The 24,366-nt window shown below is 37.6% G+C and overlaps 1 protein-coding gene across 3 annotated transcripts in view; it reads right to left on the bottom strand.

The window, feature by feature from the left end:
• SFMBT1 (Scm like with four mbt domains 1) overlaps nucleotides 1–24,366 on the bottom strand; it is a 191,524-nt gene that overhangs the window by 6,307 nt on the left and 160,851 nt on the right. For all 3 annotated transcript variants that reach the window (XM_071213612.1, XM_071213613.1, XM_058292609.2), the window contains 8 exons: nucleotides 19,335–19,377; nucleotides 18,039–18,103; nucleotides 5,482–5,621; nucleotides 4,606–4,715; nucleotides 3,669–3,844; nucleotides 1,626–1,804; nucleotides 1,203–1,448; nucleotides 157–285 (listed from right to left, as the gene is read on the bottom strand). In XM_071213612.1, coding sequence (XP_071069713.1) covers nucleotides 157–285; nucleotides 1,203–1,448; nucleotides 1,626–1,804; nucleotides 3,669–3,844; nucleotides 4,606–4,715; nucleotides 5,482–5,621; nucleotides 18,039–18,103; nucleotides 19,335–19,377 — 1,088 coding nt within the window. The remainder of the gene's footprint in view (nucleotides 1–156; nucleotides 286–1,202; nucleotides 1,449–1,625; nucleotides 1,805–3,668; nucleotides 3,845–4,605; nucleotides 4,716–5,481; nucleotides 5,622–18,038; nucleotides 18,104–19,334; nucleotides 19,378–24,366) is intronic.

The following is a 24,366-nucleotide window of genomic DNA, read 5'->3' as shown; positions in this document are numbered from 1 at the left end:
CATCTTTCCACTCTTGAATAGGGAACCAAAATGAATTTATTCTTTTGTTTTAAAACATTTCCCTAAGACTAAATTGTTGACTACTAGTATACTCGGAGTCGTTTGCTAAAGAGACCTATTGCTAATGTAATAACGTTACTAGGTGTCCATGATTACCTGGTCTAGGAATATTCTTGCTAATGGAGCACAGTCGGTGGATCGGATGAACCGCACAACATCTGCCACACTCCACTTCAAGGGGTTACTGTCCAGGTGAAGCCTTTCAGCAACTTCAATCCTTATTTCCTTCACCCCCCACAACAAAGTCAAATGGAATAAGAGATATTTTATTCTAAACAAGTCTCTCTATAAATGCATAATCTTTTGAGTCTGTTTTAAAACGGTTTTACGATATGATTTCTTCCAGCAAAGATGAGAAAGGCCCATACACATTAGGTCCTCAGGAAATGTTTATCTTTTATAACAAAATATATCAAAGGGGAAGAACTTATCTCAATATTTTGGCATAAATAATCCAGATGACTTAAATGAGAAAAATACTTTTTAAATCTCCAATTTGTTCTGTGGCCTTTTTCAACTCACTTTTGGTAGGGTGCTGGCGTGGATGAGATGGCATTTCCAATAAGAACAACTTTAACTATAAATTGCTAGGAGAAATCATTTGTTGCTTGTGTTCACAGAATCTTTTAAAAAGGCAATCCACTTGTAAAACACTAACTTAAGTGCCATTTTTTTAGGGTGTGTCTGTGTGTGTGCATGTATATGTGTATATTTATTTTATAATGTACATATATGTATATATTACACATACTAAAACGTACTCAAAATTACTTAGCCAGAATCAAAAGGATAAGCAATTTATTTCTACAAAACTATACAAATTATGAAAAATAATTAAAAAGGCAGTCCCCCCCTAGACTAAATGACAGGCCATGAATAAGCTAGCAATTAAGCTTTTTTTTTTTCACTTAAAAATAAGCAGTCACTCTGAGAGACACCTTCCCTCTTCTAAGTAGCTGATCTCCACATAATCCTTGAAACACAGGTAAAGCACTTCATTTGGAATAATTTTTAAAGTGACCCAGGAAATTTAACTTAAACCTGTATTGAAAGAAGTGGAATGCCAGCATCATTAACAATTAGATTCTACAGGGAAATTCTAGAGAGAGAGAGAAAAAAGAAACTATTTCTTCAATGAGTACCTTTGGTGAAGGAGGTTTATTCTCATCATCAGAAAATGAAAAAGTACGAAGCTCTCTTTTTCTCCTTTCTCTGCCCAGAGGCAGAGATGTGGATATCTCACTTTGGGTAGGAGAGGAGGAGCACGACTTCTTTTCTGACATTTCTGACTCTTCCTGTAGCTCATCCTGCTGCTCAGAAGTACTGCCCTCGCTTAGGGAGTCATCATCCCCTTCATCTGGGTCATCCTCGTCTTCACCTCCACTTCCCTAGAGAACAAGGAAAGAAGTCTCATGGTGAAAGTCAGGACAAACCAGTTCCTGGGCCACAAAACCATATTCCACTGCCACGGACTGAATGACAAAGACCCGGGTATTAGTCTGTCCGTATTGTAAAGCAGCAGTCACTGGCTTCTGGACATTACACATAGAATACAGCCCTTGTACCTGGGGAGAACCTGCTGGGGTATTATCAACAGATGTAGAGCAACGTTTCTTCTTATGAACAAAAACATTTTTCCGCCTCTTTCTCCTCTTACTGGCTTTTTTCAGTGCACACGCTAAGTTACTATGCCCACCAGGTGGCCTCCCAATTCTTTTATTTTTCTTCTTTCCATAATAGTGTGCTAAATGTGGATGACAAAGAAAAATGAAATAGCTTCATTATTTTTGTGCAACTCAAAACAACAAGAGTTCTACTAGCACAGTAGAAAACAGATGCACTATATATATTTTATTGAGGTTTAAATTCCATACAGGGGAATGCACAGATCTTAAGCGTACATGAGTAGTACTGACAAATGCTTAAACCTAAATAATCCTTCCCCTATCAAAATACAGAACACCTTGTATCACTATAAAGTTCCCTTGTGTCTCTTACCTGTCAATTCCCTCACCAGAAGCAAACACTATTGTGAAATCTATCACCATAAGTAAGTTCTGCCTCATCTATGGAACCATATAGTAGGTATACTTTTATGCATGGCTTCAAAATGTTCAGAATGTTTCTGGGCTTCATCTATACTCTGAGTGTACTGGTGGTTCATCCTTTTTGACTGATGAATAGCATTCCATTGTCTGAATATACCAGTTTATCCATTTTTCTGTTGATGGGTACATGAGCTGTTTCCAAGTTTTGATTATTATTCATTTAGTTGCAGTGAACATTCCTACACAAGACTTTTTGTGGGCATGTTTGCATTTCCCTTGAATAAATACCTAGGAATGGAATTGCTGGTTCATAGGGTGAATGTATGATTAACTGCTGAAAAACCTGCCAAACAGTTTTCTAAAATGTTTATATAATTTTACACTCCTACCAGCAATATATCAGAGATTTAGTTGTTCTATATCTTCACCCACCCGTGGGACTGTCCATCCTTTTTTAAAATTTTAGCTATTCTAGTAAGTACACAGAAATTTTTCATTGTTGTTTTAATTTGCATTTCCCTCGCAATGAATAATATTAAGCACTTTTTCATGTGTTTATTGGCCATTTGTACAACTTGTGAAGATGTACAACTCTTTTATTCATTGTTCAAAACTTTCGTTTTTCAAATTTCATAAATTTTCTATTGAGATTTAATTCACATAACATAAAATTCATTTTAAAGTGTACAATTCAGTAGTTTTTAGTATATTCACTATATTGTGCAACTATCACCATTATCTAATTCTAGGACGTCTCGTTTCTCTTTTAATTGTGAGAGTTCTTGTATATTCTGGAGAGAAGCTACTTGTCAGATATATGTGTTGAGACTATTTTCTCCATATCTATGACTTGTGTGTTCTTTTTTATAAATGGAATTTTTCTAATAGCTACCCCTTCCAGGTGCCTGCATGGCTGGCTCTCTTACTTCTCCCAGGTTGTTCTGTCAGGAAAACTTCCCAGATGACTCATAAACTGCACCCAGCTCCCAGTCTCCCCTCACTCTCCTACTTTGCTTGCTCACCTTATTTCATTTTTTGCCATATACTAATCTCTGTATATTTGTAACACTTGTTTATTTTCTGCCTCCCACTTAATGTAAGCTTCATGAGGATAAGAATTTTGCTTTCTTTAATGCTATATCCTAGTGCCAGAACAGTGGCAGCACAGAGTGGGCACATAATACTTGCAGAATGTATGAATAAATTACATATCCTATTAGATTCTATAGATAATATATATATATATTACATATAAAGGTTGGCAAAAAACTAGGACTATTGGGCCAATTCTGGCCCAAGGCTTGTTTTGTATGGCCCTGAGCTAAAAATGTTTTTTACATTTTTAAGAGGGCTGTTACAAAAGTAAAAATAAAACAAAACATAGAAGAATATGCAGCAGAAACCAGATGGCCCACAGCCTAAAATGTTTACTATATAGCCCTTCATGGAAAAAGTCTGCCAATCTCTGTCATACATAGATGTTTGCAATATAAAAAAATTTCCAGGATGTAAGGTATGGTCAGCAACTACAGTTTCACACATTTGAAAAACAAGACTCACTGTATTTGGTCTTTGTAAGTACAGAGCAGTTCTCAGAACACTTATCCAGAACCATCTGTGGACCGAAGAGGTTAGGACAGCATTCCAGTTTGATACAGGTTTGCCGGCAGAATTCAGTCACCCGATCAGCTGTTTTCACTATTTCAACAGTAGCCCGATAACTCTTTCCCTTATATCTGCCATTGGGAGACATCAAATGCCAAGTTTATTGGGCTAGTGATTACTCAGAGATAAAAATTAGGCAAATTAATAGAGCTGAAAAGTGCTTTTTGATTCTTAGAATAATCTATGTCCGTTACAGTTTGAGGCCTTTAAAAACCATTAAGAGTTTATGTACATTGTACTTACATTTACAATCTGGTAAGGTAAACTGTAACAACTAAAAGCAAAATTATTTTCCCAAAAATAGAAATTAGCAAAATCAAGATCTTGCTTTCTGTTCCTAAGCTTAAGGTTTTCAAATAGTAACTTCTACGCTATTACTAAAAGAAAAGTGACTTCCTTACATTTTCTTCACGCTAGAGCAGTGCTCCTCAGAGTGTGGTCTGCAAACCAACATGACCTGCCAATTGTTACCCATCCATGACCAGATCAGGTTAGAAAGCATGAGGGAATGCTTACAAACTTTTATAGTAATTTGAAAAAATGTTATGTCTCTTGATTCTAATAACAACAAATTGGGTTTGTATCTTATACATCTTTTAAATTTCAAACTCTTTAATTCCAATAGTTCATTTTTTAGCATATATTATAAAAGTAATGATTGGTTCATGACAGAATGGAAATTTAAAAAAGAAAACAAACCTAGTCCTTCACCACAGATACGTGAAGCAGTGCCCTAGGGAACATAAGTATTCTAGTATTACCCACAGAAGAACTGATTCTGGGACCTATTATTAGATATGAATAAAAATAAAAGGCAGGTTAGCCCACTCACTTGGCTTTTAGGACTTCCCCACATCCATGCCACACAGAGTCTTTGTCCAGCTGGAGCTCCCGAAGGACACGACTGGGTTTATAGGCTGCATTGATAAGTAAAGTGAGGACCTGAGCTCCGTTTTCCAAGCACAAATGTGGAATGGGAAGGAAAAAGAAGACCATCAGAACCACAGCACTCCTGCTATCCTTAGTCCATTAAGACCATTTATTAATTAACAAATGTGAACCAAGTAACACTGAAGACAAAACAGCTGCCCAAAGATGCAAGTAACTCGAGTTCCTCTTAAACATTCAAAACGTTACAGTCAGGAAGAAACAGGCACCATCAATTTCAACTTATTCTAGCACATGTGTCCAAATCCTTTACCAGTAATGGTACACACAGAAAATGGATTTACTCAGGACACTGAACCTTCCTGTGGCTGACTCAGAAGTTCCAGCTGCCCTTGACCCTGCCTTCTCACCCTAAGGATGGAAAGGTTCGATGCTTTCTCACATCTGTTACCTACAGCACCGCATGCTGGCTGGGAAGCTCTGCAAGCCCAGCAGATATGCAGCTTTATCTATCACGGGCCCCTGCATTAATGCCAAATAGCTTCTTGGTCGTAGACTAATCTCCGTTTACTCTTACATAGTGCTCATCTGGTCTCTGACAAAAGACCTTTCTACACTGACAGAAATGAACGACCACATGAAGAACTGCTTAGGTGAATGTCTCCTAAGGAGTAGAAATAATTACTTCTATAGTTCACTGTCCACTATGTAAGAAAATAACTTTTGATAAAAATTGAAGTCGTCATGCCTACAGCATGCAATAAGCCTATAAGGCTGTTGTGACATACCCAAGTCCTTTTGCTCTAGGTTAGAACCTTACCTCTCTGAGGACCAGAACACAGTTCCCGGGTCCTACACATTGAGGCAGCTCAGCAATTCTTCCTTTGTTAAGGTATGGCCCTGAGAAGCAACGGTGGTTGAAGTATATCTTTGGACAGCAATATTTTCCATTAATCATGACTGGGAAATCAAGAGAAACAAATATTCAGAACAGACTCATTCTCTATCCCATGTGTCCAAAGTTGGATTTGCTGGGGAAAACAAGAATATACACCAATTGGGTGAAGTTAGGAATTAGGTATTTTTTAATTTAACACACTGTCTGAGGGTGCCCTTGAAATACCTTAGACGTACAACAACTCTGAAATCAAACAATGTCCTGAATTGTATCCTGATGAATACTATGATGTAATACTACATTGTTCCAAAGCTCTGTACTTCTATTAATAAAGGAAATGGAAATTTATTTAAAGAACCCATGATGATTCCTGATGATAAATTGTTTCTTCTTTAGGTCTTCAAAAACTACCTATTCAATAATCCACACTGGAATATTTCTAGGGATTGATGGTGTACGGTAACCAGAAATACAATTTGTCTCAAAACTGACAAACTAATACGTTGTCAACCCTCAATGTGGTGGGACCTTTCTGATCTTTGGGATTCCACGGACAGTTGAAAGTATGCTGTGATCACCTATTTAGGTTCTTCTGGTATTTTGGGAGATAACTGGGCTGAAAGGCCCCTTTCTTCAACTATTTTGGGCTTCATTTAAGCCCAAATGTGATTTACATTTTAAAAAATTAGAGCAGTTGTAGGTGTACAGAAAAATCATGCAGAAAAGTCCAGAGTTCCCACATACCCCCTCTCATACACACAGTTTTTCCTATTACTAACATTTTGCATTACTATGGTCCTTTGTTAGACTTGATGAAACAAGATTATTACAATTATGTGATTAATTTTAGCCCACTGCCTACATTACGGTTCACTCTGTGTTATAGAGTTCTATGGGTTGTTTTTGTTGTCGTAACTTACATAGAACCTAAAATTTTCCTGTTTCTCCGTTTTTGAATATAAAATTCAGTAATATTAATTACATATGCAAAATTGGGACTTCATCTCTACCATCCATTGCCAACAACTTTTCATCACCCCAAACAGCAACTCTGTATCAATTAAACATTAACTCCCCATTCTCCTCCCCTTCTTGGCCCCTGGCAACCTGTATTCTAGTTCTGACTTTATGAATATGCTTGTTTCAGCTAGCATCACATGGTGAAAGACTGAAAGCCTTCCCTCTAAGATCAGGAATAAGATAAGGATGCCCACTGTCATCTGTTATTTAGCAGTGTACTCAAAGTTCTTGTCAGAGTAGTTAGGCAATAAAAACAAATAAAAGGCATCAAAGTTGGAAAGGAAGAAGTAAAATTTTCCCTATTTGCAGATGATATAATCCTAAATACAGAAAATCCTGAAACATCTACAACAAAGCTCCTAGAGTTAATGAATTCAGCAAAGGGGACAAGATCAACATGCCAAAATCATAATGTTTCCATATACAAACAACGAACAAACTGAAGAAGAAATTGAGAAAAGAATTCCATTCACAATAGCAACTAAAGAATCAAATATCTAGGAATAAATCTAAGGAAGAATGTAAAGGACTTATATACAGAAAACTACAAAACACTGCTAAAAGAAATCAAAGAAGATTTAAATAAATGGAAGGACATTCCATATTCATGGATTGGAGGACTAAATATCATTAAGACATCAACACTACATAAAGCAATTTACAGATTCAATGGAATCCCAATCAAAATTCCAACACCATTTTCTGCAGAAATGTAAAGGTCAAGCATCAAATATATAGGAAAGAGTAAGGGGTCCCAAATAGCTAAAACCATCTTGAAAAATAAGAATGAAGTTGAAGGACTCACATTTCCCAATCTTAAAACTTATTACAGGGAAACGGACTTGGCCCAGTGGTTAGGGAGTCCGTCTACCACACCAGAGGTCCGCGGTTCAAACCCCGGGCCTCCTTGACCCGTGTGGAGCTGGCCCATGCGCAGTGCTGATGCACGCAAGGAGTGCCCTGCCACGCAGGGGTGTCCCCCGCATAGAGGAGCCCAACGCGCAAGGAGTGCGCCCGTAAGGAGAGCCGCCCAGCGCGAAAGAAAGTGCAGCCTGCCCAGGAATGGCGCACCCACACTTCCCCGCTGACGACAACAGAAGCGGACAAAGAAACAAGACGCAGCAAATAGACACAGAGAACAGACAACCGGGGGAGGGGGCGAATTAAATAAATAAATAAATCTTAAAACAAAAACAAAAACTTATTACAAAGCCGCAGTAATCAAACAGCATGACACTGGCACAAGGACAGATATATAGCCTAAAGAAATCAAATTGCGAGCTTAGAAATCAACTCTCACAGTTATGGCCAGCTGATTTTTGAAAAAGTGGCAAAGACCACTCAATTGGGAAAGAACAGTCTCTTCAACTAATGGTACTGGGAAGACTGGATCTCCATTTGCCAAAAAAAACAAAAAAACAAAAAACAAACAAAAAACTACCCCTACCTTACACCATATACAAAAATCAAAGGCCTAAATATAAAAGCTAGAGCTATTAAACTCCTAGAAGAAAATGCAGGGTAGTATCTTCAGGACCGTGTGTTAGGCAATGGTTTCTTAAAACTTTATACCCAAAGCGCAAGCAACAAAAGGACAAAAGATAAATGGAATCTCATGAAAATTTAAAACTTTTGTGCCTCAAAGTACTTCATCACGAAAGTAAAATGACAACCTAAACAATGGGAGAAAATATTTGGAAACCACGTATCTGGTACAGGTTTACTATTCAAAATACATAGAAATCTTTCAACTTAACAGCAAAAAGAAAAGCAACCCAATTTAAAAATAGGCAAAAGACTTGAACAGACATCTCTCCAAAGAAGATATACAAATGGTCTGAAAGCACATGAAAAGATGCTGAATACCATTAGCCGTTAAGGAAATGCATATCAAAAGTACAATGAGATACAATTTCACACCAATTAGAATGGTTGTTGATTTTTTTTTTTTTAAAAAAAAGGAAAAGTATTAGATAGGATGTAGAGAAACAGGGACACTCATTTATTCCTGGTAGGAATATAAAACGGTACAGTCGCTGTAGAAGACAGTTTGGCACTTCCTCAGAAAGCTAAGTGTAGAACTACCATATAACCTGGCAATCCCTCTAATATGTATAAACCCATAAGAACTGAAAGCAGGGATGCAAACAGATATTTGCAAAATGATTCGTAGCGGCATTATTCACAACTGCAAAAATATGGAAGCAACCCAAGTATTGATCAACTGATGGATAAATAAAATGTGGTATATACATACAATGGAATAATATTCAGTTGTAAAAAGGAATGAGGTACTAATATAAGTGACAACACTTATGAACCCTGAAGACATCAATTTGAGTAAAATAAGCCTGACATTAAAGGACAAATATTGTGGGATCTCATTGATTTGAAACAATTAGAATAAGCAAACTCATAGAGAGTCAGATTCTAGAGTACAGGTTACCAGGGGATGATGTGGGGATAGGGAATGGAAAGTTAAGGCTTGAAATGTACAGCGTTCGTATTTGGAATGATGAAAATGTTTAGGTAATGGATGGTGGTGATGGTAGCACAACACTGTTAATGCAATTAACAGTGCGGAAATATGTATCTGAAGAGGATTAAAAGGGGTGATGTTGGGACTTCTGGGAAGATGGAGGATTAGAGAGACACAGAACTTATTTCTCTCCCCCCAAAAAGAGCAAGAGGACAGGAGCAAAGGCCTTTAAAAATGTTTAAGGGCACCAGGGGAAGGCTAGACACCACCCAGAAGAGAGAGAGGCAAAGGAAAAGAATCCCAAAACACACTGAGTAAAAGCTGAGCTGCCACTTCCCATCCCCAACCTTTGGAGCAGACAGCTGTGAATTCTCCAGCCTCTGTAGGAGACTGGTGGCTCTACACAGAGAGGGCTGCAAGGGTCCACCTCCTCAGGAAAGGGAAGAGAGAGGGATGCAGCTTAAGGCTGATTCAGTTTTTGGCCAACAAGTTTGGTCTGCTGTGTCGCATGAGCCCTTCAGGCCAAGGGGGAGTCACACCATTGTTTGCCTTGTGAGCTGGAAAGGGGCTAAAGATAGAAACCCTCTCAAACACCCTCCCTGCTGACCAGGACTGGTTGTTGAGGACACAGAGGGGAGTGGAATTATTTCCTACCCAGGAAAAGGGAGGGGCGGCCTACAAAAGTTGGTCAATTACCTCTGGGTAAGTTTGATTTGCTAGGCTCTGAATAGCCCTGAGGCAAGATCCTCTGTTGCATTTTGCAGTCAGCATTGCAGCAAACACAATCCAACCAGGGTTTGAACTGAGAGGGCTGCCAAAAAGGCTGCCATCTGCTGGCAGACCAAGGAAGTACATGTGAAGAAACAGTAAATCTGAGAGGCTTTTTCAGGCCTTTATAGGGTCCCTCCACAAGGCTCTTGAAGTGGGTCTGCAACCCATTACTGGGTCCAGGGCACAGATTTGTGCACTAAATAGGGATAATCCTAAAGAGCTAGAACAGATTGAACCAAGAATCAAAGACTGACATACAGCCTACCCCCACGAAATCCCTACATGAGAAATTGTGTAGATGTGAACTCAGAGTAAACTTACCATCATAATAAGATGCCTAGACATCAGCAAAACAATTACAAGCCATAGTAACAAAATGGAAGAAAAGGTTCAAGCAAAGGATTATATCAAAACCCCAGAAGAAACAAAGGATCTGAGGCAACTAATCAATGTGATTCATACAAATTTCCCCGATTCAAATTAATGAGTTGAAAGATAATATGGCTAAAGAAATAAAGGACATCAAGAAGACACTGAGTGAGCATAAAGAAAAATTAAAAAACCCGAATGGAAAAATAACAGAGCTCATGACAATAAAAGACATGATAGGTGTGATTAAAAACAAATTAGGGGCTGCGGACTTGGCCCGGTGGTTAGGGCATCCATCTACCACATGGAGGTCCGCGGTTCAAACCCCAGGCCTCCTTGACCAGTGTGGAGCTGGCCCATGCGCAGTGCTGATGTGCACAAGGAGTGCTGTGCCACTCAGGGGTGTCCCCGCATAGGGGAGTCCCACGTGCCAGGAGTGCGCCCAGTAAGGAGAGCCGCCCAGCACAAAAGAAAGTGCAGCCTGCCCAGGAATGGTGCCGCACACACGGAGAGCTGACACAACAAAATGACGCAACAAAAAGAAACACAGATTCCCGTGCCGCTGACAACAACAAAAGTGGACAAAGAAGACACAGCAAATAGACACAGAGAACAGACAACCAGGGTGGGGAGGGGGGAGAAATAAATAAATCTTAAAAAAAAAAACGACAACACACATTAGGGGAGCAGATGTGGCTCAAGCAGTTCAGGCCAAGTGGGGCCACACCACTTGGGAGGCCCTGGGTTCGGTTCCCAGTACCTCCTGAAAAACTAGAAAACAAATACAATAAGACAAACAAAAAAACCAACTCAGGGAAGCTGATGTGGCTCAGTGGTTGAGCACCAGCTTCCCACATAAGAGGTCCCAGGTTCGTCCTCCCGCCCTAGTCCTCAAAAAACAAACAAACAAAAAAACCCCAACAACATGAGAGGAATACAACAGCAGACTCGAAGGTATAGAAGGAAGAATAAATGATACAGAAGATAGAATAGCCGACCCACGCAGATACCACCTGCTCCTGCTGCCTGGAAGGAGTCACTTTCAGGGCTGCAGGAATGTACTTATTTGCCGGTCAGAAATAGAAGAGGGGAAAAACGAAGAGAGAAAAGAATGGAAAAAATAGAGCAGGGGCTCAAGGAGTTGAATAATAACATGAAGTGTGACAACATACATGTCATAGAAGTTCCAGAAAGAAAAAAGAAGGGAAAAGGGGGCAGAAAGAGTATTTGAGGAAATAATGGCTGATGATTTTCCAACTCTCATGAAAGAAATGAATTTACATGTCCAAGAAATGCACTGTACCCAATCAGAATAAATGTGAATAGATCTACTCCAACACATACTTCTAAGAATGTCAAATGTCAAAGAAAGAGAAAATTCTGAGCAGCAAGGGAGAAGAAAATCAGCACATACAAGGGACACCCAGTAAGACTTAAGTGTGGATTTCTCATCAGAAGCCACAGCGGTGAGAAGACAATTAGGACACTGAAAGAGAAAAATTTCCAGCCAAGAATTCTTTATCCAGCAAAACTGTCCTTCAAATATGAAGATGAGTTTAAAATATTCACAAATAAACAGAAAATAAGAGATCTCATTAAAAAAAAAAAAAATCTGGCTTCGCAGGAAGCATTAAAGGAAGACTTACAGCCCAAAATAAAAAGATAAGAGAGGTTTGGAGGAGAGTGTAGAAGGCAAAATCAGCAGAAAGGATAACCAAATGAGTAAAAAGACAGACAAAAATAAGATATGACATATGAAATCCAAAGAATAAAATGGTGGAAGTTAATAAAGCATTTACAGTAATATCACTGAATGCGAACAGATAAAAAACACAAGCCATCCAAATGCTGTCTACAGGAGACTCAACTTAGAACCAGGGATACAAAACAAGCTGAAAATGAAAAGTTGGAAAAAGATATTCCATGCAAATAATAACCAAAAAAAGCAGATATCTATATTAATATCAGATAAAACCAACTTTAAGTGCAAAAAAGTTATAAGAGATGCAGAAGGCCATTTTATATTAATAAAAGGGACAATCAACCAGGAAGACCTAAGAGTCACAAATATCTATGCACCCAACCAGGATAGATGACATGTTAGGTCACAAGGCAGGTCTCAATAAATATAAAAAGACTGAAATTATATGAAGCACCTTCCCAGATCATAATGGAATGAAACTGGAAATCAGTAAGCGACGGGAAAGGTATAAAATTCGCAAAACAATGTGTTCCTAAACAATCAGTGGGTCAAAGAAGAAACTGTGAGAGAAATTAGTAAATACCTTGAGACGAATGAAAAAAAGATTACAACTTATTAAAACTAACGTGAAACAGCAAAGGCAGTGCTGAGAGGGAAATTTATAGCCCTAAATATATATATTAAAAAAGAAGAAAGACCTAAAATCAAAGACCTAATTGAACTACTGAAGAAATCAGAAAGAGAACAGCAAGCCAAACAAACAGAAAGAAAGAAATAATAAAGATTAGAGCAGAAATGAAAGAAATTGAGAAACTCAACAAAACCAAAAACTGGTTCTTTGAGAAGATAAATAAAAATCAGAAATGAAAGGGGGGACATTATGACTGATCCCATAAAAATAAAAAGGATCATAAGAGAATATGAGAAAATGAATGATAACAAATTAAGACAGTACAGATGAAATGGACAAATTCCTAGAAATGCACAATCTACATTGACAAGAAATAAAAGAATTTAAACCAATCACATTTAAAGATATTGAGCTAGTCACCAAAAATATCGCAACAAAGAAAAGTCCAGGACCAGATGGCTTTACAAGCATTTCAAGAAGAATTAACACCAATCTTGTTTAAACTATTCCAAAAAATTGAAGAGGAGGGAAAACTACACAAAACATTTTATGAAGCCAACATCACCCTTATAGCAAAGCCAGATAAAGATACTACAAGAAAATTACAGACCAATCTCTCTAATGAACAAAGAGGCAAAAATTCTCAACAAAATACTTGCAAATTGAATCCAACAGCATATTAAAAGAATTATATACCATGACCAAGTGCAATTTATTCCTGGTATGTAAATGGTTTAACACAAGAAAATCAATTAATATAATACACCACATTAAGAAATTGAAGGAGAAAAAACACACAATCATCTCAATCGATACAGAAAAGGCATTTGACAAAATCCAGCATTTTTTCTTGATAAAAACACTTTGAAAGATAGAAGGAAAGTTCCTCAATATGATAATGGGCATATATGAAAAACCTAAGCCAATGAACTCAATGAGTAAAGGTTGAAGGCTTTCCCTCTAAGAACGGGAAGAAGACAAGGATGCCCACTGTAACCACTGTTATTCAACATTTAATAAAAGTTCTACTTAAGAGCAGTTAGACAAGGAAAAAAAAAGACATCTGAATAGGTAAAGAGGAAGTAAAACTCTCACTATTCACAGATGACATGATCCTATATTTAGAAAATTCTGAAATGTCTATAACAAAGCTACTTGGAGATAATAAATGAGTTTAGCAAAGAAGCAGGATACAAGATCAGCATGCAAAAATCAGTAATGTTTCTGTACACCAGTCATGAACAATTTGAGGAGGAAATCTGGAAAAAAAATTTCTATTTACAACGGTAACAAAAAGACTCAAAACGTAGGAATCAATTTAGCCAAACATATACAGGACTTATATTTAGAAAACTACAAAACACTGCTAAAAGAACTCAAAGAAGACCTAAACAAATGGAAAGATATTCCATGTTCATGGACTGGAAGACAAAATATCATGAAGATGTCAATCCTGCCCAAACTGATTTAGATTCAATGTAATACCAATAAAAATTCCAACAACCTACCTTACAAAAATAGAAAAGGCAATTACCAAATTTATTTGGAAGGGAAATGAATGGTCAAAAGCATTCTAAAAAAGAATAGTGATGTAGGAGCAATTTCACTGCCTGACCTTGATACAAATTACATAGCTAAGTGGGTCAAAAGAACACGGTATTGCCATAAAGAGAGACACGTTCATCAGCAGAATATAATTGAGAGTCCAGAAATAAACCTTCACATTAAGAGGACAAAACAGTCTTTATAACAAATGGTGCTGAGAGAACTGTATATCCATAATCAAAAGAATGAAAGAGGATCCCTATCTCACTGCTCCCATGTAAAAATCAACTCAAACTGGAAAAAAATCTAAATATAAAAGCCAAGACCATAAAACTACTAGAAGAAAATGTAGGGAAACATCTTCAAGATCTTTGGGTTAGTGGTAGTTTCTTGGACCTTACACCCAAAGCAAAAGGAAAAAAAATGTTCAAAATTAAACACCTCAAAGGACTTTGTCAAAAAGGTGAAAAGGCAGCCAACTCAATGGGATAAAATATTTGGAAATTACGTCTTCAATAAGGGTTTAGTATCCATGATATATAAAGAGATGCTACAACTAAAAAATAAAACAACTGACGTCCTGATTAAAAACTGGGCAAAAAACTTAGACATTTGTCCAAAGATGAAACAAACTTCAAAAAAACACATGAAAAATTGTTCAACATCACTAGCAATTAGTGAAACGCAAATCAAAGCTACAATGAGATATCATTTCACACCTATCAGAATGGCCACTATTAAAAAGATGGGAAACTTCAAGTGTCGGAGAAGATGTGGAGAGAAAGGAATGTTTAATTCACTATTGGTGGTACAGTCACTGTGGAGGATTGTTTGGCAATTCCTAAGGAAGCTGAATATAGATTTTCCATATGACTCAGCAATACCACTATTAGTTATATACCCAGAAGAACTGAGAGCAGGGACATGAACAGATATCTGCACCCTGATGTTCACAGTGGCATTATTCACAATTACCTACAGATGGAAACAACCCAGATGTCCATCAACCGATGAACTGATAAACTGTGGTGTAGACACACAATGGAATGTTATGCAGCTGTAAGAAGAAATGAAGTTGTGAAGCATATAACAACACAGATCAGCCTGGAGGACATTATGTTGAGTGAAGCAAGTCAGACACAAAAGGACAAATACTGAATGACTGTGCTATTATGAACTAAATATATTGCGTAAACTCATGGATTTAATAACTAGAATACAGGCCACCAGAAAATACAATGAGGTTAGAGAATGGAAAGGTGGGGTTGATCTGTACAAAATTGGTATGGTTGGACATAAATCTTTGGATATGAACAGAAATGGTGAAAGCACATCATAATGTTTGTAACTATAGTGCTAATATATGGGTATGACAATGGTTGACGGAATGTCTAAGGTCATGCACATTACTAGAAGGACAGCTAAAAAATTTAACCTCAGAGTATATTACATAGCGAAACCTCATGTGAAATAAATATGGATAATACTGCATACATAAAATTGTTTTTCTGAAACTGAATAAATGTATATTAATGTTACAAAATGTTAATATCAGGCAAATATACAACCAAAGCAAAATATGGGATGTAGTGCATATTATGTAGCTATATTAACAATCTTCCATTAATGTTAAAAAAAGGAAATACACTAAGTAAAAGAAACTAAACAAAAGGTACTACATATTGTTTGACTTCATCTATACAAAATACAAATAAATTAAAAAGACAGAGTAGCAATTATGTATGGCAGGGGAAGCATAGAGAGACTGAACAGTGATTTTTAAGGGGTAGAGCTTTTTTACCATCTGTTTTTTTTTATTATTATTATTGGAATAATGAAAATGTTCTAATAATGATTCGAGTGATGAATTTACATCTATGTGATTATACCAAATGCCATGATTGCACACTTTGGATGGACTGCACACTTTAGATGGACTGTATGCTTTATTAATATGTATCAATAAAATTGATTTTTAAAAAGGGGTAATGTTAGAATGTATATATGGTAATTGTATAAGAGTTTTTTAAATCCATGGAACTACGCTACACAAACAGGGAAACCTTAGTTAAACCATGGATTTTAAGTAATAGTATAATCATAAAAATGCACTATCATCAATTGTAACAAATGTCCTACATTCCAATGCAAGGTGGTAGGGGGGTGATATATGGGAGTCCTGTATTTTATGGATGTCTGTTCCGTAATCCCACAACTTCTATAATTATCATCATCATCATCATCCCCATACACAATAAATGAATTGGCAAATGACCATACAATAGAATTTTATAAAACAATGAAAACGAATAAAACTTTTGCTACATGCAATGACATGGATGAATTTCACAAACAAGTGAGGAAACTAGCCACACACGAAAGAGTACATACTGTATGATTCATTTATCTACAGTTTAGAAGCAGACAAAACTCATCTAGGATGCTAGTACTCATGGCAGTGATTACGTTCAGGAGGAATATAAAGGATGCTTCTGGGGCACTAGTAATGTTGGTTTTTGATCTAGGGATGGTGCCGATTACATGTTAGGGAAATTATTTGTGGTGTACAATTAAGATTTATACCCTTCTCTGTATGAACACTGTATGTCAATATATTTATTTTTAATTCCAGAATAGTAGTGAGCAATTCAGCTATTCAATGTAAAAAATTCAAATAGACGAAAACATCTTTATTTTGATATAAAACAGAGAGGTTCTTCAAGGAATAATGTCCAGTTAATCTAATGTTAAGGAGAGAAGTTGTGTGCACACTGTTCATGGTAACTAGTAACCTAAGTGCATAATGTTTGCTCTTTAATTAAGAATGCAGTCTCAGCACCGGTTTTTCCATTTGAACTCTGTAGTAGAGCCTATGGTGTGACACCCAGATCCCCCCTTCAGGATTAAGGTATTTAAACTCCTTGTGGCTAGGAATGTTGGCAGCTTACAGCTTTCAGCTTTAAGTCCTTATCCCAGAAACTGCCTTCAGCTGGGGGCTGCTCTCCTCAGGAGAGTCACCCTGCCCAAGGTCCCACCCCCTGTGAGAGAGGAGAAGTGACCAGCAGCCTACTTCCAGTGACCAGTTCACATCGTAGAATAACTGAGGTCTCCACACCTCAAATGGGGATGACTCTAAGCAGCTACACTGGGCTCCAAGGCTCCCCATGGGACTGGTAGAAACCTCTGTTGTTATTGTATTGCAGCTCAACTTCTCTCTTTATCCAATCCTCTTACCTTTCCCCATTTCAGGAGGTGTTCCCCAAAGCAAATCCCATTAAAACTCCTGCATGCAAATCTCAGAGCCCCCAACTCTATGCCCGAGGGAACCTGACCTATGACCATCCAAACCAAAAAGCCTTGGCTGAGGTCATGTGTGAGATGATAATGTCTTCATTCAGCAGTTTCTGTGGGCTTTAGAATGGCCAGCAATTCATTAAAGAAGGAGCTAACACAGCTCTGCTCCTCTACGTACATAAAAATGGCATAATGAAATAGCAGTGGGTGGAAGACACAAAAGTGCAGGTTTTGGAATTGCAAAGATTTGGGTTCCATTTCTGACCCTTCTACTCAAAAGATTTGTGACCTCAGTTTCTTTTCTTTCTAGGTATTTGCTAAATACCATCTGGATGCCCAATCTGCATCAAAATCCACATAGCCTAGATGCTAGGCATTATACAGCCAGCAAAGGGGAGTCAAGAGTAGTCCTGGGAAGACCCACTAGTCCAGTGGCTTGGGCCTTTATCTAAACTCAAAGAAGATAAAATCCAGAGCCCGTGGCACAAAAAAGGTGATCAATGAAGAACGGCTCCAATTATTATAAATGGGCAGAAATATGAGTCTAGAGATGATTATGAAGTAAGACATAACAGGCAGTTATAACACTTCAAAGTATTATTTTTATATCTAGTCCATTAAAAGAGCCTCAGGGCGTCTCTTTCCTATAAGGTTACATACACGTATACCTGCATCTGTAGTGTTCAGCTCCTGATTCCTCAGGCCCTCGTGGACAGTCCTTGAAGATGGTATTCTGGGCCAAGAAAACACAGCAAGAGTTAGATTATCACTGAGGTCAGTAAAGTGTGAGGGTTGGTTTTCTTCAACTCTACGAAGTAAACAAATGTGGCAGGCTGCAAAATTCTACAGTGGAAGGTACTACATTGATCATACCTTTTTTTTTTTCTTTTCTTATCAGTGATTGCTTTTAAAACTGTATGTCAGGTTCTTATGAAGCAATGACAGTCTATAGATAGTATTGTGGTATCATATGTTGAAAAAAAACTTTCTTTTCATTGATTTGGGCAGCACATTATAGAATTTCTTGTGGAATTCTTAAACCACAAGGAAACTATTCATTTTTGCAATAGTCAATAAAACAGAAACATTTCTTATATAAGGTCTGTTTTCTTTTTCCAACAGTTTCAAAATTAAAAACAAATTATGTTATGAAAAAAACAATTATTTGTACACAGCAAGTATGGAAAAATGCTAATTTATCTTTTCAGAGTGTTTCAGACTAAAACTTTCAATCAATCCTAACAACTAAGTTGAAGAAAAATCTAAGGCAAGTTTTCTGTTATCTAGCTAGCTAGCTGCTAGCTAGCTAGTCTTCTAGCTGGAAGAGAACTTTGTAGCTTTTTTCTCTGCTTCTATTGGCAGTTTTATTACTTGCATAGCAGCAAAGGTAGCTATAAAGTACATAAAAACCAAAACATGAAAGTTTAAAAACATACACATATGCAAAGAAAATTGTGTTTTCACAGTTTGCAGGCACCAAAAATTGTTTCTCAAAAGCTGTGTGAAGATATGCTATAAAGGTTTCTTGATGAGACATAAAGTCACACTCCTTTGAGTGTGTATGTCTTCTTGTCTTTTAGAGTTGCTGCCTTCTACCTTAAGTTTTCAGTTTCTTTTTCACTATGACAAATCATATCCTAAATTCACACTTTTTGCTCTTCCTTAACAAATAACAGCATGAAGCCTCATATTTGCTCTTCTTAATTCAAATGCCTTAAGCCCCTAAAAGCTAAAAGAAACTCAATTTGGGTAACATCCTGAGAATGCATTTTACCTTTTTGTATATAACGCCATTTTAGAAAATGCATATACTGTAAGGGGAAGTATAGGAAACTATCAAAAGTTGAATTAAAGGATTATGCTTCCCTCTGAGAAAATAACATGAAGAAATATACTCTTTGAAATATTTATTTTTCTAAATATTCAACACTTAAATGTCATTGTTCAAACATAGTATTACTTACTGTTTTTCTGGTTGAACCACTGCAATTTTCCTCTGTTTATGAACTGTAAGAAGGAAAAAAAAATCAAAAGACAAATGAAAAGTTATATATGTAGTATTAAGCTTACATTAGCATATTAAACCTGGTTCTGTATATATTTTATCAGCAAGTACACTAAATTAGGGCTTATGTTTCTGGATACCTAGACAAAATATATATTTTGGGTAGGAGTTTTTATATAAAGAAAAAAAAAAAATTTTCAAGGTTCCCTGGGTCAGTCAACTCTGCGAATATTTACTAAGCAGGAAAAGTAGTCCAAAGGAAAAAATAATACAATGTTTCTAGGAGTGTGGATGCTTTCCTTTTGTTTTTCTTTAAAGGAAACAGAAGAGATGGTTTGCCCACCGAATCTGGGGCCAAGTGGTAGATTATTAAAGCAGCACTGGGCTGGCAAGGATGAGAATGGATAAAATCTTACTCCTCTCTCCTCTCCTGGGGGGATCCACAGTAGGTGGCATTAACAGAATTTTCAGAGAGCTATGAATATGAAATCAAGCTGAGAGAGGGATAGACACCAGTCACTCCTCACTCTCCTCTCTAGCACAGAGGATCTTGGCTGGTAAGCACGTTCTAGCTCCTGCTGCTGTCCAGGACACCTCTGCCCAGACGCTGTGTCCAGGGAATCAGAGAGGCCAGGGCAAGACAACAAATTCCTGACCCATGGAAGCCACTGCTGCAGTGTCAGAGATGAAGGATTTACCCCCTAAATGCATGTCCAAGGAGTTCTTCTGACGAATGAGTTTGCTGATGCTTTTAGCCACTACATAGCCAACTAGCAAGACTGTATTAAACTTCTAAGCCCAGTGGCATTATTAAGAACTTCAAGGAAAACAATTATTATCTATTTTGCTACTCAAGAGTATGGTTAGAAATGCAAAATCTTAGATTCCTACCCAGGCCTCCTAAATCAGAATCTCTATTTTAACAAGATTCCTAGGTAATTCACATGCATACTAAAATTTGAGAACCGTGGTAAGGAGGTAAGTTTTAACCATTACGTGTTTTCAAAACCAACTTTCTATTTCACTACTTTTTTTCAGGGACCCACAGAAAAATCTACATTTGTAGTGCCTGGATGCGCTACAGTTCAAAGTTACAATTCCAAAAATGTTATTTATTGATATTTGTACTAAATATCTAAACTATGGAAACCTGGGGATATAGTCCCAAAACAGCACTGGGGAATTGAGAATAGTTTTAATCAACTGTAAGGTTTTTCGATATAACTTATCATCTCTCAAGTAACTATTCAAAGAATACCTGTTGTTTGAAAAAGGAACCTAAATTCTTCCAGCTTTAGTATCTATTATTGCAAAATTTTAACAATTTTCCTTGAAATATTTAAAAGTACATTATATAACAATACAGGCTGGAAGGACTATAAAGAGTAAGATGAGATTTTCTCTCACAGTCCTGGCCGAGAAAACCAGAAGTGAGGAACTTGGCAGCAGGTCATGATGAGGAACAAGTGGGAAAGAAAGGAAACACAGTGAGGGGAGCTCCTCTGGCTGTTGGGACTTGTCCTCACACAGCCCTCCCCATAGAAATCCTTCCTCTTCACCTGTTTACCATCCAGAATTCTTAGGCACATAATTACTGTTCACCAAATGACCGGCTAAAGGTTTTCCTGCTGGGCTTTTTTTCCCTCCCTTTGGGCTTCTTTTAATACATAAGACTAAAAGAAGAAATTAGACAAATGGGCACGTTTTTAAGAGATGCTGCTATTTTTAAGAAATCACTGTACTGATGACGTGGCAACTTTAGAACATCTCTATAAGAGCCATACTGAAAAAAAAATTATAAGAGAGAAAAAAGAGCAGGTCAAGAATGGTTAGAGGTGGCGGACTTGGCCCAGCGGTTAGGGCGTCCGTCTACCACACGGGAGATCCACGGTTCAAACCCCGGGCCTCCTTGACCCGTGTGGAGCTGGCCCATGCTCAGTGCTGATGCGCGCAAGGAGTGCTGTGCCACGCAGGGGTGTCCCCTGCGTAGGGGAGCCCCACGCACAAGGAATGCGCCCCGTAAGGAGAGCCGCCCCGGGTGAAAGAAAGTGCAGCCTGCCTAAGAATGGGACCACCCACACGGAGAGCTGACACAACAAGATTACACAACAAAAAGAAACACAGATTCCTGGTGCCGCTGATACAAATAGAAGCGGTCACAGAAGAACACACAGTGAATGGACACAGAGAGCAGACAACTGGAGGGGGTCGAAGGGGAGAGAAATAAATAAATAAATCTTTAAAAAAAAAAAGAATGGTTAGAATAAGCACTGGTGGTAGTTCCATTAAAAGAAGGAACCAGGTGAAGGAAACTCCCTTTGTTGCAAAGTTTTTCTTACTCTTATTGATGCAATAAAACATGTTATGCACTGTATTGTAATTATGCCTTGTATAACAACTTTAAATATGGTAATGAGACATTCATTTCCCTTATATTAGTATTCTTTGGGCATAACAGTAGCTGATGCATAAGTTTTTAGAATTAGTATTCCAGAATATTTCCATGACCATGAGAAGTGATAAAGTCTTTTTATTTCCAACTCTAACTGTTCTTACTCTCGAGACTCTCCAAATGCTTCTTGCTGAATTAGTATATTTCAAGTGCAAAAATATCAACCAATATTAATAATATGGGTATATACGACAGACAAAGATTTTAAGTTCTTTCTTTCCTCTTGAAAATTCTCTCCTCGAATTTTTTTTTAAGGAGGTACTGGGGATTGAATGCAGGACCTCATATATGCAAAGCAGGTGCTCAGCCACTGCACTACACCCACTCCCCTCTCTAATTTTTGACCATGAAGTTCAGTTTAATTATTTCCATATAACATCGGTTTCAGAAATATACTTACTCTCTTTATTGGTTCACTCATTCTAGTTATTAAGGACCTAATACATGAAGAACAAAGTTGGAGAACTCACACTTCCCAAATTGTACTATAAAGCTACAGTAATCAAAACCTTGTGGGTGGTACTGGTATAAATACATATAGAACAAAGGAACAAAACTGAAAATCTAGAACTAGACCAACACACTACGGCCAACTGATTTTTGACAAAGATGCTAAGTATATGCAATGGTGAAAGAATAGTCTCTTCAACAAATGGTGTTGGGAAAAATTGGATTTCCACATGCAAAGAATGAAGTGAGACCCCTACTTTATACCATAGGCAAAAATCAACTCAAAATGGGTCAAGGACATATATATAAGAACTTAAACTATAAAACTTTTCAAAGATAACATATATTCATGACCTGGAATTCAGGAATGGACAAAAGACAAGCAACAATGTCAACAACAAAAAACAATAAAAAATTGACTTCATCAATGGATGTGTCATGATGATGGGAACGAGTGTTGGTGGGGGGGGGAAAGGTGGGGTGGGGGGGTGGGGTTGAATGGGACCTCACATATATATTTTTAATGTAATATTATTACAAAGTCAATAAAAAAAAATAAAATAAAAAAAGACAAAAAAAAATTTAAAATTTTGGGCATCAAAGAAAATTACAAAGAAAGTGAAAGAATCTTCAAAATAGGCGAAAACAGCTGCAACCACATATTGGATAAGGGCTTCATATTCAGAATATATAAAGAACTTTCACAATGCAAGAACAAAAAGACAAACAAATCAATTAAAAAAATGGGCGAAAGACTTGAATAGACATTTCCCCCCAAAAGAAATACAAATGGCCAATAGGCACATGAAAATATGCTCTATATCACTAGCCATTATGGAAATGCAAATGAAAACCACAATGAGATACCATATCATACCCACAAGGTTGGTTATTATTTAAAAAAAAAAAAAAAGAAAAGAAATGCTGGAAAGGATGTGGAGAAACTGGAACTCTAATACATTGTTGGTGGGAATGCAGCCACTGTGGAAAACAGTTTGGTGATTCTTCAAAAAGTTAGTATAGAATTACCAAATGACCCAATAATTCCACTTATAGGTATATATCCAAAGAAAGTGAAAACAGGGTCTCAAACAGATACTTGTACACCAGTGTTCAAAGCAGCATTGTTTACAAGAGCCAAAAGGTGCAAACAACTCGTGTCCACTAACAAATGGATAAATGAAATGTGGTACATACATACAATAGAGTATTTCCCAATCATAAGGAATGAAATTCTGAGATGAACCTTGAAAATATTATGCTAATGGGAATAAGCAAGGCACATAAAGACAAATATTGTATAATATAACTTATAGGAGATAAGTAAAAATAGCATATTTGCAGAGATAGAAAGTATATTAGAGGTTACTAGAGGAAGGGGGGAAGGAGGTAAAATAGAGTGTTTGGGGGAAAAAATATGGTGTATGCTCAAGAAGATGCTCAGAATGCAATGGAAGGCAGCGGACTCGGCCCCGTGGTTAGGGTGTCCGTCTACCACATGGGAGGTCCGCAGCTCAAACCCTAGGCCTCCTTGACCTGTGTGGAGCTGGCCCGTGCGCAGTGCTGATGCGCGCAGAATGCCCTGCCACGCAGGTGTCCCCCGCGTAGGGGAGCCCCACGCACAAGGAGTGTGCCCCATAGGGAGAGCTGCACAGCACGAAAAGAAAGTGCAGCCTGCCCAGGAATGGTGCCACACACACACAGAGCTGACACACAAGATGACACAACAAAAAGAAACACAGATTCCGGTGCCGCTGACAACAACAGAAGTGGACAAAGACGACGCAGCAAATAGACACAGAGAACAGACAACTGGGGTGGGGGGGGGAAGGGGAGATAAATAAATAAATAATAAATCTAAAAAAAAAAAAAAAAGAATGCAATGGAAAGTTGAGAAACGGCTCCATGAAAATATAGAACTATTACACAATAAATGCTGGACCACAAATCAGGGGGAAAGGATAAATAATCTAGTAGTCGGGATTGGGAAACATGGCTCACCATGTGGAGAAAAATAAAACTGGCTATCTCCTAACATCGACCAAAGGTAGACTTTAAAGCAATTAAAGACCTCAATGTAAGCGGTAGA

This window comes from Dasypus novemcinctus, unplaced genomic scaffold, assembly GCF_030445035.2.
Source record: "Dasypus novemcinctus isolate mDasNov1 unplaced genomic scaffold, mDasNov1.1.hap2 scaffold_157, whole genome shotgun sequence".
Taxonomy (NCBI): Eukaryota; Metazoa; Chordata; class Mammalia; order Cingulata; family Dasypodidae; genus Dasypus; species Dasypus novemcinctus.
This window is presented reverse-complemented; position numbering and strand designations above follow the sequence as displayed.